Source organism: Macaca fascicularis, chromosome 6 (genome assembly GCF_037993035.2).
Source record: "Macaca fascicularis isolate 582-1 chromosome 6, T2T-MFA8v1.1".
In the NCBI taxonomy this organism is placed as follows: domain Eukaryota; kingdom Metazoa; phylum Chordata; class Mammalia; order Primates; family Cercopithecidae; genus Macaca; species Macaca fascicularis.
Window position 1 is genome coordinate 36,541,663 of NC_088380.1, and position 14,938 is coordinate 36,556,600.

At 37.6% G+C, this 14,938-nt stretch overlaps 1 protein-coding gene across 2 annotated transcripts in view; it reads right to left on the minus strand.

The window, feature by feature from the left end:
- RANBP3L (RAN binding protein 3 like) overlaps positions 1–14,938 on the minus strand; it is a 51,444-nt gene that overhangs the window by 13,561 nt on the left and 22,945 nt on the right. The window contains exons 2-6 of one of the 2 annotated variants that reach the window (XM_045393618.3): positions 8,994–9,052; positions 7,692–7,731; positions 6,817–6,834; positions 2,877–2,948; positions 2,389–2,528 (exon numbers count right to left, since the gene is read on the minus strand). In XM_045393618.3, the coding sequence (XP_045249553.2) occupies positions 2,389–2,528; positions 2,877–2,948; positions 6,817–6,834; positions 7,692–7,731; positions 8,994–9,052 (329 nt within the window). Of the gene's footprint in view, positions 1–2,388; positions 2,529–2,876; positions 2,949–6,816; positions 6,895–7,691; positions 7,732–8,993; positions 9,053–14,938 lie in introns of both variants that reach the window. The other variant, XM_005556727.5, reaches the window with a different exon arrangement.

Sequence of the window (14,938 nt, forward strand, 5' to 3'; positions counted from 1 at the left end):
GAGGAAATTTAGAATTGGAAGGAACCCTATAAATTATCTGGTCTAGTATTTACAATGTATTGTGGACACCTTCCTTCCTCGACCAGGGATTTGCAAAGATGTTTCAGGTCGTTCATATCTTTTAAAGCCAGATAGGATACGTTTCCACTTAAATTTTTATTTCAATCAATAAAATTAATTTTGAATACTTTTTCTTTTTTAACAAGAATTTGAGAACTGACAAATATGTATCAAGAGAGCATGTGCCATGGTTAGCAAAGATCAAAGTACATGCTCATGACCTAGTCACTCAGATGATGTAGCTCTCAGTCGAAATGGTAGCTTTCACTCCTATGTTGGTTAAAATAGTTATTTAGGCATATATTGTTTAATCTATACATATTAAGTAACCATTGATTAATGATAGGATGAAAATAATTTATCTGATTTTGATATACAAGTTAATAAGAAATATAAAGATAATGGTTCTACAAAATCCACCTAGAGAGTTTTCACCAAATCTTAAATTACATTCATTTGGTCAAAATTCTTACATAGGATCTTATATACAGTGTGTCTCTGGATCTTCAAAGATCACTAAATGGAAAATTTAATGATGGGCATTAAATTTTCTGTTTAATGATGGGCATATACAGTAAGGATTTTCAATAACTGGAAATAAGGTTTATTTACTAGACCTTATAATTTTCTCAAAAATAAATATAAACAATAGCTTGAAATTTTCTCTTATGCTTGGATCATTTAGGAAAAAAAAATGGAAGAAATATATTAATAAATTTTATTTTAAAAATATGCAATGCAGTGTTTACAAAAATCCTGCCAAGAAAGAAATATTGATGTACTTTTGATGTCATAGCGTGTAATTAAAATCTTGCTGTGTATTTATAGTGCATGCCATTTTAAAATCAAATGCAATATAACTTTTTAGAAATTAGTCAACACATTATACTTCCTATTACATAATTTAAAACAAGTTAAACACCATGCATCACTCTTATTTTTCTTTTCTTTTTTGAGACAGTCTGGCTCTGTCACCCAAACTGGTACCATCTCGGTTCACTGCAACCTCTGCCTCCCGGGCTCAAGCTAGGACTACAAGCACATGCCACCATGCCCAGCTAATTTTTATATTTCTTGTAAAGACAGTGCTTTACTATGTTGCCCAGCCTTGTCTGGAACATTTTAGCTCAAGAGATCCACTCATCTCGGCCTCCCGAAGTGCTAGGATTAAAAGCATGAGCCACCATGCCCGGCCATATGACTTCTTAAATAAAAGTGAGGAATTATGTAACTTGGTGATAATTATTACATTATATTTAAATGAAAACAGTAATATACTTATCTAAAATTGAAGACATATTTTACTTAAAAATTATATAGCATGCATAAATGATGAAATGATTTTTTAAGTTCATAATGGATCTCTTCAAATCATATCTTACAAAGTAAAGGGTTTAGAAATATAAAAATATTGGTAAATGCTGACCAAGTTCAAGTCCCTTACTTTGCTGATAAAAAAAGATGTTGAATGGGTGCTTTGTTTAGATAAACAAAGATAGTGGCAGAGGCAAGATTAGTACCAAGCTGGTATTTTTTTACACTTGAATGTTTCTGTCCTTATGTTCACTAAGGGAAAACAAAACAAAGCGAAACTATGTGACCAATCCTCAGTAGTTCAGTGGAAACAAATGGCTAAGATGGAATAACTGTCAAATTCCAACCTGCCTATCTTGAGTCCTATTCCTCCTGTGTCTGCTTCTGCTGGAAGACAGGGGTAGCATTACAGCAATTGAATATATCCCCAAACCCGTATCTGCATGGCTTGTGTAAGTTACTATCTCTTTAGAAAGGCCTACAAAGAGTGATTCAGACACTACATAGTAGGAAGTTAGAATTCTTATCTGTCTCTGGAGGCTTCCCAGACCCTTCCAATTACACTGTATAGGGAGTTCTCTGCTCCTGTTATACTGGAATATGGCTCTGAAGTGAGCCCCTGGTATGACCTAAACTGGCAAAGATACACTATGATGTTGACCAGTTGACGATGTAGAGAAAATCCATGTCTCTTTTTTGACTACTGACTATGGCCCCTGGCTACCTCATTGCTGTCCCCATTCTCACATAGGGTCATTGCTGTGGCACAAGACCCCCAGATTTCTACTGCCCAGTACTCAGCTTTATAACTTTAGAGAGACCATAGATTTGTGAGACTACAACTCTCCAATGTAAGAGTACAACTTTAAAAAGTTACCAAGGGCCTTATGCTATCTAGCCCAGCAACAAAACAAAGCTCAGGCAACTCCTATTTCTGGATATGGAGGCCCCAAACAACCTACAAAAGGAAGGATGAAGGGTTGAGGTCAGTGCTGTTATCCTGGGCTTTCTCACCTTATTATTTGTTTTTTCTTTAATCTTGCAGGATTCCAGTGCCTTGTGTCCAAATGTTTTTCTTACTTTTGCACAACTTTGAGCTTGAGGTAGCTGCAAAATAGCAGGTCTAATAACATGCTTAGAATGTTTCACAGGACCTTAAAAGAATAGAATTAAAAGATAAATATATTTTTAGTGCAATATTCCTTTACTCCCTATTTTTAACTAATATAATTCTTATTTTCTAAAGTCATGTTTAAATGAGGGACTAGTGTTAATTAATCAAAGTCAAAATAAGCATTGAGTTCCCCAGCACTCACACCTTGCCTAGCTTTTGCCCAATAACTATTCATTTTGATCGTGAAATCTGGCTTACTTGCATTATTTCTTCATGTTTTGTCACTCTGACCTAACTCCATGCCCCCAACACACGCACATATAGGGAGATGAAAATATAGGTGGTAAAATATACAATTTCTGAGGTTCTTGAAATAGAAGCTACATACCTTGTTCAGCACTCTTTATATCAACATTACTTTGCACAAGAGTCGATATCATAAAAATATTGTTTTTCCTCACTGTAAGAAAAAATATTAAAAAATTTTTAAATACAGAAGAGTGTCAGATTCTACACTATTTGGGGCTTAACAACCCCGTTCTGAACTCACCAGCAGATGTCGCAATTGGCACTAACAGAGTACTAGGTAGTGCTCTCTGGAGCACTGGCTCTGCTAAAAATGGGATTGCCGGCCAGACCCGGTGGCTCACACCTGTAATCCTAGCGCTTTGGGAGGCCAAGGCGGGTGGATCACCTGAGGTCAGGAGTTTGAGACCAGCCTGGCCAACATGGCAAAACCCAGTCTCTACTAAAAATACAAAAAAAATTAGCCAGGCATGGTGGCAAGTGCCTGTAATCCCAGCTACTCGTGAGGCTGAGGAAAGAGAATCACTGGAAACCAGAAGGTGGAGGTTGCAGTGAGCGGAAATCGTACTCCAGCCTGCGTGATGGGAGCGAGACTCCATCTCAAAGGAAAAAAATGGTGGGGGGTGGATTGCCAGATGCGTCCCGCTACATACTTCTGTTTACTTTCAGAAATCTAAGTGAAAATTAAGTGACTAGAGAAAAGGCAGCCTTTTTTAGATCTTTAAATAGTGTACTGTCAGAAATTCTACAGACTATAAAATCTGAATTGGTAATGAGCCCTTCAGCATTAATATATAGCTATTATAGAATATTATAAAACTGTTACCAAAGTTTGCCCACACTCCCTTTTTAATGAGTATACCTGAAAAAAGAAGTAAAGATGACAAATGTGCTAGGTTATTTTCCTACAAGCATGTTGGTGGGGTAAGACTGTGGTGATGGCTCCAAGTATAGAATTTCTATACATTTCAAAGGGATCTCCTCGATTGCAAATTGCAGAAACAGCAACCTTTGGCATTTAATTAATGAAGATGAGAAAAGAATAATTACTTCTTCAAAGTATTCTTTAAGGTGTTATAACATAAATGTTGGGGTAGAATCCCTTCTTTACTTCAGAGTTCAATTTAATGTTTTTTATTATATTTTATTACTGAACATCAACAAAAAATGAGCCATATTTTTCTCCTGCTGAACACCACTAACATTCTGCACAAGATAAAACAGAGTGATGCTTTCCTTTTGTGTGTGTCCAGTAAAAAATGAATTAAAGCAGGTGCGTAGATAACTTAAAGCCATTCCTTTGTTTTATGTGTAAATACAATAAAACAGAATACCTTTGCCTCTGGGATTAGGATCTCTATTTCTTTCTCTCTTTTTTTTTTTTTCTTTGAGATAGAGTCTCCGTCTGTCATCCAGGCTGGAGTGCAGTGGTGTGACCTTGGCTCACTGCAACCTCTGCCTCCTGGGTTCAAGCAATTCTCTTGCCTCAACCCCCCAAGTAGCTGGAACTACAGGCATGCAACACCATGCCCGGCTAATTTTTGTATTTTTAGTAGAGACCAGGTTTCGCCATTTTTGCCAGGCTGGTTTCGAACTCCTGGCCTGCAGCAATCTGCCTGCCTTGGCCTGTCAAAGTGCTCATATTATAGGCATGAGCCACCACACCCGGCCAGGATCTCTATTTATCTTAATGTCTGAGCTTGTCAGTCAGGTTAGAAGGGTTAGAGACACTAAAAAGTGTCTCTTCTGCACCTGAAAGGTACATGACTGTTACTCAGTCATGCCTGCAGTTATTATTAAGAATATAGATTTATTCATTGAAAAACTCTGTAGTTCAGGCCGGGCGTGGGTGACTCAGGCCTGTAATCCCAGCACTTTGGGAGCCGAGGTAGGTGGATCACGAGGTCAAGAAATCAAAACCATCCTGGCCAAAATGGTGAAACCCCATCTCTACTAAAAATACAAAAATTAGCTGGGCATGGTGACGTGCGCCTGTAGTCCCAGCTACTCAGGAGGCTGAGGTAGGAGAATTGCTTGAACCCGGGGGGCGGAGGTTGCAGTGAGCCGAGACCATGCCCTTGCACTCCAGCCTGGGTGACAGAGCCAGACTCTGTCTCAAAAAAAAAAAGAAAAAGGAAAAAAGAAAAAACTCTGTAGTTCCTGGGTAGAGGGGGATCAATTCAAGTGAAGTGAATAGTTTGTACTTTTTCTTTCTTAGTGGCAAACTTAACTTGGAAAAGGCAATTGATTGTTTAATAGAAATGAAAACATGAGAATAGAGATCATTTTAATGTGGAGAAAATGCCATTTCAAATATTTTATTATGATAAAATAGTTTTACTAAGCAAAACATTATAAATTTCAAGTAAAGAGGAGTAATGTTTTAATTAGTGGAAATTTTAGTGGATTTATATGCTAAACTTAAAATATGAATTTAAAGCATAATTGCATGTTTTAAATACTATACATTATAAACTATGTAGATGGACAATAAGAAGTAAAATAATGCAAATTGTTTTTACTTTTATAGGGCTGCCTTAAATAAAATAATGCTGTTATAAATGTGAAATCATAAAAAAAATTAAGTTCAAACTTTCTACCCAAGGTAAAAACATGTACTCAGAATTTGTGAAGTTAGAATTCATAAGGTATTCTTCGATGCATACTTTGCTAAGGCCTCTATTTGATCTATTTCTAAGGTGTCAGCATTTTATGATAGTAGCTAAGAAAGAAAAGTCATCATTAATAAGAATGATTTTGAAAAGTCAGAGTGTCAGGCTTGAAGTTCTAGAAACTCTTTATTACCTGACCCAGAATGGGGGAAGGTTGGGAGGTTAGTGACGGATGAAGATCTCATTTGTTTCTGAGACAAGGTTGACACTAAAAGCAGATTGCAAACTAAAGTCACTTAGAAAGTGGGTTTTTTGTTTTGTTTTCATTTGGAGTTTTGCTGTTTTGGAAAAATTTCTGTATCGCTAATTTAGAAAAGTCTTTATTTTTATTAATGTAAATAAGGAGTACATCTGATGAGGATGATAAATTAATTTCCATTCAATTCCATTCAACAGTAAATATTTATTTTATGGTCCCCATATGTAAGACACTGTCAACCATGAAGATGACCTCAAGGAACTCACAGTGGAGGAGAAATATATACATAGATGCTGTATTACGAGGCGGAAGACATGGAGCTCATTATAAAAGGAATCACTGGAGTGCTTTCAGCATAGAAGAGAAGCAAACTAAGTTACTGATTTACTCGGAACACAGTGTATGATAAAATTATTTTCAAAGGGTAGGCATCCGTTTATTTAAATAGGTGGTTGCTTTCTTTTTTCTTTTTTTTTTTTTTAGAGGGAGTCTCATGCTGTCAACCCACCTGGAGTGCTGTGGCACAATCTCGGCTCACTGCAACCTCCACCTCCCAGGTTCAAGAGATTGTCCTGCCTCAACTTCCCAAGTAGCTGGGACTACAGGCACCTGCCACGATGCCCAGCTAATTTTTTTTGTGTGTGTGTATTTTTAGTAGAGACAGGGTTTCACTGTGTTGGCCAGGCTGGTCTCAAACTCCTGACCTCGTGATCTGCCCACCTCGGCCTTCAAAAGTGCTGGGATTGCACATGTGAGCCACCGCACCCACCCAATGGTTACTTTAAAAATGGCCTTTTCCCCTACTTACAAAGCTAATACGTGCTCAATGCAGAAACTCTGGAAACATAGCAAAATACAAAGGCATGGGGGATGGGGAGGAGACCAAATCACCTGCAAGTCCTCTACTTAAGATAACCACTGCTATCATTGTGGCTTATGTCCTTTTGGTATTTTTTCCAATGCTGATAAATGGAATGTTTAAATACTGACTCACTGTACCATTATATAGCTTGTTGTTTTCACATAACAATATATTGTAAACACTATTCAGTTGATAAGCTTTTAACATTACTCTTTTGAAAAGTTTCTCAGTAATTTTGCATTCAGAATAAACATAACAGTGAATAGTCAACAGTCAAGGCTATACATACCTCCCTGGGACTGAGAATCTGTAATATGAAAAGTAAAAGATGAAGACCGTACACGCTTTCTTGAAAAACCATTACATTCTGCAAGAAAAGCAATGGGAAGGCTAAAATTACTTGCAATAACAAAGTATCCTCAACTCATGGTAGGGTAGGATAAACAGAATTTTCTTTTGTCTACACAGATCATCATTTGATAACACATTAACCCTTATATTATTTTAAATATTGGGGTTAATAGGTTGCTGATTGATTATAAACCTATAGGCATATCATGCTAGTATGAAACAATTAGAAATGACTGGTGTCAGCAATAATTTGTATATGCATTTTGAGGTCTACAGAGAATGTTTTTGATAGGCTGAGGGGCAGGGAGTGGAGCACAGTGAATTTTAGTCACTAACATCAGTGTTCTCAGGGACCTATATATCATATTTCAAAACAAAAGTGAATCTACTGGCATATTTAAAAAAAGAAAAAACAGGCCAGGCGCGGTGGCTCAAGCCTGTAATCCCAGCACTTTGGGAGGCCGAGACAGGCGGATCACGAGGTCAGGAGATTGAGACCGTCCTGGCTAACACGGTGAAACCCCGTCTCTACTAAAAAATACAAAAAACTAGCCGGGCGAGGTGGCGGGCGCCTGTAGTCCCAGCTACTCAGGAGGCTGAGGCAGGAGAATGGTGTAAACCCGGCATTTGCAGTGAGCTGAGATCCGGCCACTGCACTCCAGCCCGGGTGACAGAGCGAGACTCTGTCTCAAAAAAAAAAAAAAAAGAAAAAACATTAACTTTCACAGAGTCTGTGCCACATCCAAAATACTTGTGTCTGCTAATTTTGTTTGTATGAAGATTGATTTTGGAATACAGGATGAAAATCATTACCTGGTTCTGCTACTTCATACAGGGTGTCTTCTGCAGGTCTCTGAAAGGAAACAAAACCACTGAGGAGAGCTGAGTATTTGCCTTTGTATCATGTTGGTGCAAAAGTTACTGCAGTTTTGGCAATTAAAAGTAATGGCAAAAATCGCAATTAGTTTTGCACCAACCTAGTACATCAGATTTCCACCCTGCCACTTTACAGAATTCTCAGAAACCAGGGCTAATTAGCCTGGCCAGGACAAAGCAGTTCACCTTCATTTGTTAGGCACATAGTCAAGAAAAACCAAAAGTCTAGTCCAGTAGTTTTATAGTTCAATGACTGCAGATTCACTTGTGAAAGTTCGTTTAAAAATGTAGATTTTGAGGCACCTATTCTCAAGATTCTGAAGTGGTTGTTCTTGGGTGGGGCCCAGGAATGTTTTTTAAACAAGGGCTTGGAGGTTGAGTGTTTCTTACATTTAGTGTTTTTGTGGGTAGTAGGTTAAATTACCTGCATGGATAAGAATGAATACCAAGAAATAAGGTAAAGTGAGAATCTAGTGGGGCTTTTTGTTTGTTTAGAGATGAGGTCTTGTTCTGTCACCCAGGCTTCAGTGCCAGCAGTGCCATCATAGCTCACTGCAACCTCTAACTCCTAGGCTCAAGCTATCCTCTAGTCTCAGGCTCCCAAGTAGCTAGGACTTACTACAGGCACATGTCACCATGCCTGACTAATTTCTTTTTATTTTTTTTGTAGAGATGGAGTATTGCTTTATTGATCAGGCTGACCTCAAACCACAGGCTTCAAACAGTCCTCCCACTGTGACCTAGCAGTGTGCAGGGATAACAGGCGCAAGCCATCACGCCCAGCAACTAATCTTACTGTTGGTCTTTCAAAACGGATGATTTTAGTATGATGCCAAAAAAACAGGCAGAGTTCAAAAGGTCCCTTTAAAATAAAATATCGTAGTTTAGAATTTATTTTTTTACCTGATTTTAGGCTAGGTCAGTGGTGAGGACTCATATGAGGAGCTATAGCCCTCCTAATCTCTTTCAGCTCCTCCCGTTTTCAAGTTACTCCAAATAAAGATATTACTATAATGAAACAGTATGTTATCCATAGCTCCAAGACAAGGTCTCTGGCTTCACATTCCAGCCAAACTGATGTTTGTAAATCCTGACTATATCAATAATCTGGAGGCACTACTCTGCTGGTAAAGAACAGCATAAACCTAAGCAGCAGTGATATCTTTCAGGATAACTAGCTTCCTGAAATATAATTATCCTTGTCAAAGTAAAATTAAACAAAGAAATAGACAATCTTACCTTAAAAGTATGTTCTCCCTTTTCAAAAACAAATATTGGTTGAGCAATGACAGATTTTTCTGTGAAAAAAAAAAAAAAAACAGGCAATAAAAGCATGCTCTGACATTTCTTACACCATCTAAAACTATTTGAAGACTTTTTTTTGTTTTTTGTTTTCTCTGCATTTGGTTAAAAGCCAAGCTACTTTATGTGGATACTATAAATTGCACATTTATAAATAATTTAACAGTTAATTACAGAAATAAATACTTGGGGGAAATGATAGCAGTATCTTTCCATAAATAGGTAATCCCATTAAAAGAACATGCTTTAAGTGTTTAAGGAAAGCAAAATATAATTATGTACCTTTAGAATCTCATCAGGGCATGGTGATTAACACCATTACTTTAAGAATAAAAAGTTTCAATGAGTGAAAAATCTAATCTAGGAGTAGTACTTCCACTTAGGTTAGATGTGGAGGTATAAATGATATACATGCATTGCATTACAACCTTAAAATATCCAGAAATAATTCATATTTCCTTCACTAGAGTAGTCATATACCAAACTTTATTTTTGATATTTAGATAAAAAATTAGTCTTACACAGTGTTATAAAGTAGGTAAAGTTTGTTTTTAACCTTGCCAGCCTTATTAATATTTTGTATTTTCTTATTTTAGATAAGACAATAGAGAGAAATTCATTCTAGGGTATGCATAAGTGTTAACACCTTTAAATATGAATGCTTCAGAATTCTTAAGAAATATTATGTGGCAGTTAAGAGCCTGGGCTCTGGAGTTAGTTTGGATAAGCATGTGTTCAAATATAAGTTCCATCACTAATTGACTAAATACTTTGGGAAACAATGTATCTTTACCTTAGTTTCTCATCTGAAAAAAAAAAATCGAGATTATAGCAGTACTTACCTCATAGAGTTTATGTGAAGATTAAATGAGACTTTTAGATTTAAATTTTAACAAAACCAAACAAAAAAAGCCTTAAAGAAAGGATATCTGGCATTCCACCAATCCCCATTCTAAAACTCATAGCTATCATTGCTAAGTGATGACAACACATTCTGGATGAGACCAAGTAAGACCTCAGAACTTTTCTCATTATAGCAGCCATTAGCAGTGTATTGTCTTGGCATGCACTGAGGTAATTTGCTATCCCTGAGCTGAATAAATAAAGCTCTAGCTGACAAATTTCAAGAAACTGCTAGACATATACAGCATTTAAATGCCAGAAAGGGATTCCCCATTTCATCACAATCTTTTAAGAGTGTCATAAAGTCTGCAAACACCCTTTGTGAATCTCCTAGAGCCATGTGAACTTGGATACCTCTTCCCAGTCCAGTGAAATAAAACTGTTTAGTGGGTGTTTTTTGTTTTTTTTGTTTTGTTTTGTTTTGTTTTTTGGTGTGTGTGTGTGAGATGGAGTCTTGCTCTTGTTGCCCAGGCTGAAGTGTAATGGCTAATGGCACAATCTTGGCTCACTACAACCTCCACTTCCTAGATTGAAGCGATTCTCCTGCCTCAGCCTCCTGAGTAGCTGGGATTACAGGCATGTGTCACTACACCTACCTAATTTTTTGTATTTTTAGTAGAGATGAGGTTTCACCATGTTGGCCACACTGGTCTCGACCTCCTGACCTCAGGTGATCCACCCGCCTCAGCCTCCCAAAGTGCTGGGATTACAGGCGTGAGCCACCGCGCCCGGCCTTGTTTAGTTTTTTTATGCAAGCACTTACCATGCTGTCTTCACTTGGAGCCAAGTGATCCCCAGCAGAAAATCTTCACTAATACTTTGGCATTGCCATTCATATGAAACTATAACTCAATTCTTTGTTGTTTTTCAAAATGAGCTCCTTTTCCAGAAATTACATTAGATTTAAGCAGTGAGATTTGCAGAGATTTTGAAAAGAAATACTTTTTGTGAATGTGTAGTGGAGTATTTATGAATTAGAATAATAAATGGGGCTCTTCCAAACTGGGCTTAGGACAATCATCCCTAAACAGCATGACTTGACCTGAGCCTACACAAATAATATATTGACTTTCCCTCTGTCAAAACATACAGCTAAAAACGTGCAAAAGTGATCTTCAATGGCAGCATTAAAGAGGAAGTCACAAAGCGTGCTTGCAGCTTGGTGGGCATATGGCGAAGTAAAAAGGCCACCTTTATCCATTAATTCAACACATATTTATTGAGCATCTTTTTTATGCAAGCACTGTGCTGGAAGCTAGGGACACATGGTCTAACTGAAGGTGCATTAGTGGCAGCACAATCACCTTCCCTTCTTGACACTGCCCAGAACTTGGTTAGCAAAGAGATAACCTTCATACTTCTTCCCCCTAGGTTCTCCCCCCTTCTCCCAAACAATTCTCTTAGCTCCAAAGACTGAGTCAAAAGTAAGCATTTGTCAAGCCATTGGGTCTACAGCAGATTTGTTTACCTGACCCAGCAGGAGAATCTGAAAATAAAAACAGGGTCCTTAAAATTATATATTTAAAATGTAGCCTTTTTTCCTTTCTACTATAGTCATTAATCCTTTTATTCAACAAATATGTATTGAGAAATGACTATGTACAAGACATTTTGCATGGTATTGTGGATGTTAAATTAAGTTTAGCCTAAAGCTACCGCCTTATAAATTCTGCCTAAAGATTTCTTTGTTCGTAGTGAACTGGATGTGTAAACAGACTGGAACTTACTCCTCTACCAATCGCTGAGTTTCGGCCAATCACAGGAGGCCAACTCTTCAAATAAAGCAAAGCAAAAACCAGCTGTAACCAATCCAGCTGTTTCTGTATCTCACTTCCATTTTCTGCAGGTCACTTTCCTTTTTCTGTTTCCTTTTTCTGACCACATGGCAGCACTGGAGTCTCTCTCAACCCATTATGGTTTGGGGGCTGCCTGATTCGCAAATTGTTCTTTGCTCAATTAAACTCTAATAAATTTAATTTGTCTAAACTTTTTCCTTTAACATGGATAAAGCAGTAAAGAAAACAGATGTAGTCCCTGCCTTTTATAGAGCTTACACTGAGGAGGAGAAGCAGAACTAAGTAATTAATTACACAATTATTGAAGTTCAACCGGGGTAAGCATTATAAAAGGGAAGTACCAGGCTCTCAACAAGTAACCAACAAGAGAATCTTAGTTTCTGGGGTCAGGGTAAGGTTTCCAGGAGAGGTGATATTTAGGCAGACTTGTGGGATGAGTAGAAGTTAGCCAGGCAAACACTGAAGAAGGACATTCCAAGCAGAGGGAAAAGCAAGAGGAAAGTCTCTGAGGAAGGCTGGAGCTTGCCACATTTCAATAGTGAAAGGAACCAGTGTAGCTGATACCCTAAGAAAACAGTGGGCAAGGGTTACAAAACAGGACTGGAGATGAGGCTGGAGCTTTGCAAGGCTTTGTAGGTTCTGCCAGGGAGTTCTGTTTTTATTCCAAGAAAAATGGGATGTCAAAGAGGGATTTTAAGCGGGGGAGTGATTTGCTCTGATAGGAATTTTTTCTTTTAAAGATCACCCCTTCCGCGGTGATGAAAGGGTATTGGGGGGAAGGGACTAAGGGAGAGGAAATGAGGAATCTAACTAAGAGGCTAGTCTAAGTTCTAGAAAAGAGCTGATGAGGCTGCTCTTTTCTTTCTTTAAAATCGTGCATCCATGACTTTTTTTTTTAAGAGAAATCGAATAATTAAAAGTTTAAAATACAGTCTTCTGTGGCAATGAAAGAAAATGAGGGGATTAGAAAGACTTTAAAACGTAAAGGTTAATTTTGCTATTTTGCTTGTTTTGAGATTCATGTAGCATTTAATGAATCTCAATATTCAATGTTGTTTTTTTCTGAAATACTTCATTAAGAGAAGACATTCATTCACCTCACAAATATTGTATTGAGTACCTGTTATAAGAAAGAACACGAAGTACTATCTATTAATTCAATCTCAGTTCACTTGTAATTCTGCTCCACAAGGAGGGTACATTGTGGGCCAAGTGCTTTTATCCATCATCTGGTCTAAATTATTTTAATCATTCTGTGGATTAAATATGGTTTCTGCCACTTACAGATGAGGAAACTAAGGCTTGGTTTAGTGCCTCGCTAAATGCATACCATTAGTAAGTGGCAACCACCTTTAATTAAATCTAGGCCTCCTGCCTCCAAAACCATTGATTTAACTTCAATGCATCGTACTGATATATTATCCTGTATGGCTCTACTGGCACAAATTAGTCCCAAATGTATGATATGTGACATAATCCAGCACTATGCTAAGGAAAAATCAGTATGAAACAGGACTTTCAGCTTTGTCAAAGTTGATTGACCATACACGTGAACTTCAACTCCCTGCTTAAATCAGAAATCACAAAATAATAAGGCTTTTTTTGTGTCGGGGAGGAAGAGGGAGCCACCACAAATACAAGGAAAAATGAAGAGAAATAATAGCAACAAAATTTTGGAAGCTGGGAGGCAGAAGGATAAGTGGTAACTGACTTTGCAGCCTAATGGAGCCTAAACATAAAAATAAAGAAATAGTGTGATATGTGGACATACGGAGGTTAATGCTGAAAGAAACAGTGGTGAGAGTTGGATACGGTTGTCTCTGGGGATCAAGAAAAGGGAGAGCAAAGGAGGGGACAAGGATGAGTCTCCTGTTTTTCCAGAAAAGCCTCATAAAACCATTTGATTCCTTAAATCACATGAATATGTGTAACTTTGAAAATATAAAAACTAAATTAAAAAATAATCTCTTTTCTACCATAGTGTCAGATTCCCAGAAGTAGAAGACAAGCCCCATGCTGCTTGCCAAAAATAGACTTCTTATTGAAGTATACTGCCCAGCAAGCATACAGTACCTTGCTTCTTGAACTTAACTGTTCTTCACATTAAAATATGTGGAAATAAAGGTGTGAGTAAGATGGAGTCACTGAGTTCAGAAAGCAATCAAAACTTCCACAGAATAACTGAAGATCTGCTTTTTATGATGCCATCTAAACCTTTGAAAGACATTTGCTTTAGTCCTTGGCCTTCACCTTTACTCAAAACACTCATCTGAGTCTGTAGACAGGAATTCATTAGGAAGAAAATCCAGTACAGTTGTCGCTGTTATCTGTGGCTTCAGCTACACATGGTCAACTGCAGTTCAGACATTTTGAGAGAACATTCACATAACATTACAGTATATTGTTAAAATTGTCCTAGACTATCATTCTTAATCTCTTGCTGTGCTTAATTTGAAAATTAAATTGTATCATAGGTATGTATAGGGGAAAAAAGGATTCAACTGAATACTATGCATATATTTAATAGCTTTGTCCTCCAGGATTTTAAAGTATTATACTATCACAGTCAATGTTTACAATAAACTTTATTTTTCTATTTTGATATGTACTATATACCCCCCCCAATTTTGGGTGGGTTATAAGGTGTCCCTACCTTTTATTTCCGTATCTTTAAATGACACCTAGTCTCTGACAAATAAACCTATTTCAACTGGGAAAGTAACTGGAGGATTTTGTTACTGGATCCTCTCAGAGGTGGGGATTTGAAAGGATCTACTGAGTCAAAAGAAAATGTCAAGATAGAGTAAGCTGCTGAGAATGGAGTACCTTTGGTTCCATTGTACTCCAGTGGGCATGGGGGACAGGCAGTTTCTAGAGGTCCCCAAGTTTCTGCTACACAGCTTCCCCGACCTAGATTTCAGTACACCTCTTCTTTCCAGTTGGTAGTGTAGTAGAGGTGGAAACCTATGGGGGGAATTCAGCCCCTGATATTTCATGTAGTTTGTTTTCTATTTCCCTAAGTGTTGACTGGTCTGAGAAATAAAGGGAAAGAGTACAAAAGAGAGAAATTTTAAAGCTGGGTGTCTGAGGGAGACATCACATATCGGCAGGTTCTGTGATGCTCCCTGAGCTGTAAAACCAGCAAGTTTTTATTGGCAATTGTCAAAAGGGAGGGAATGTATG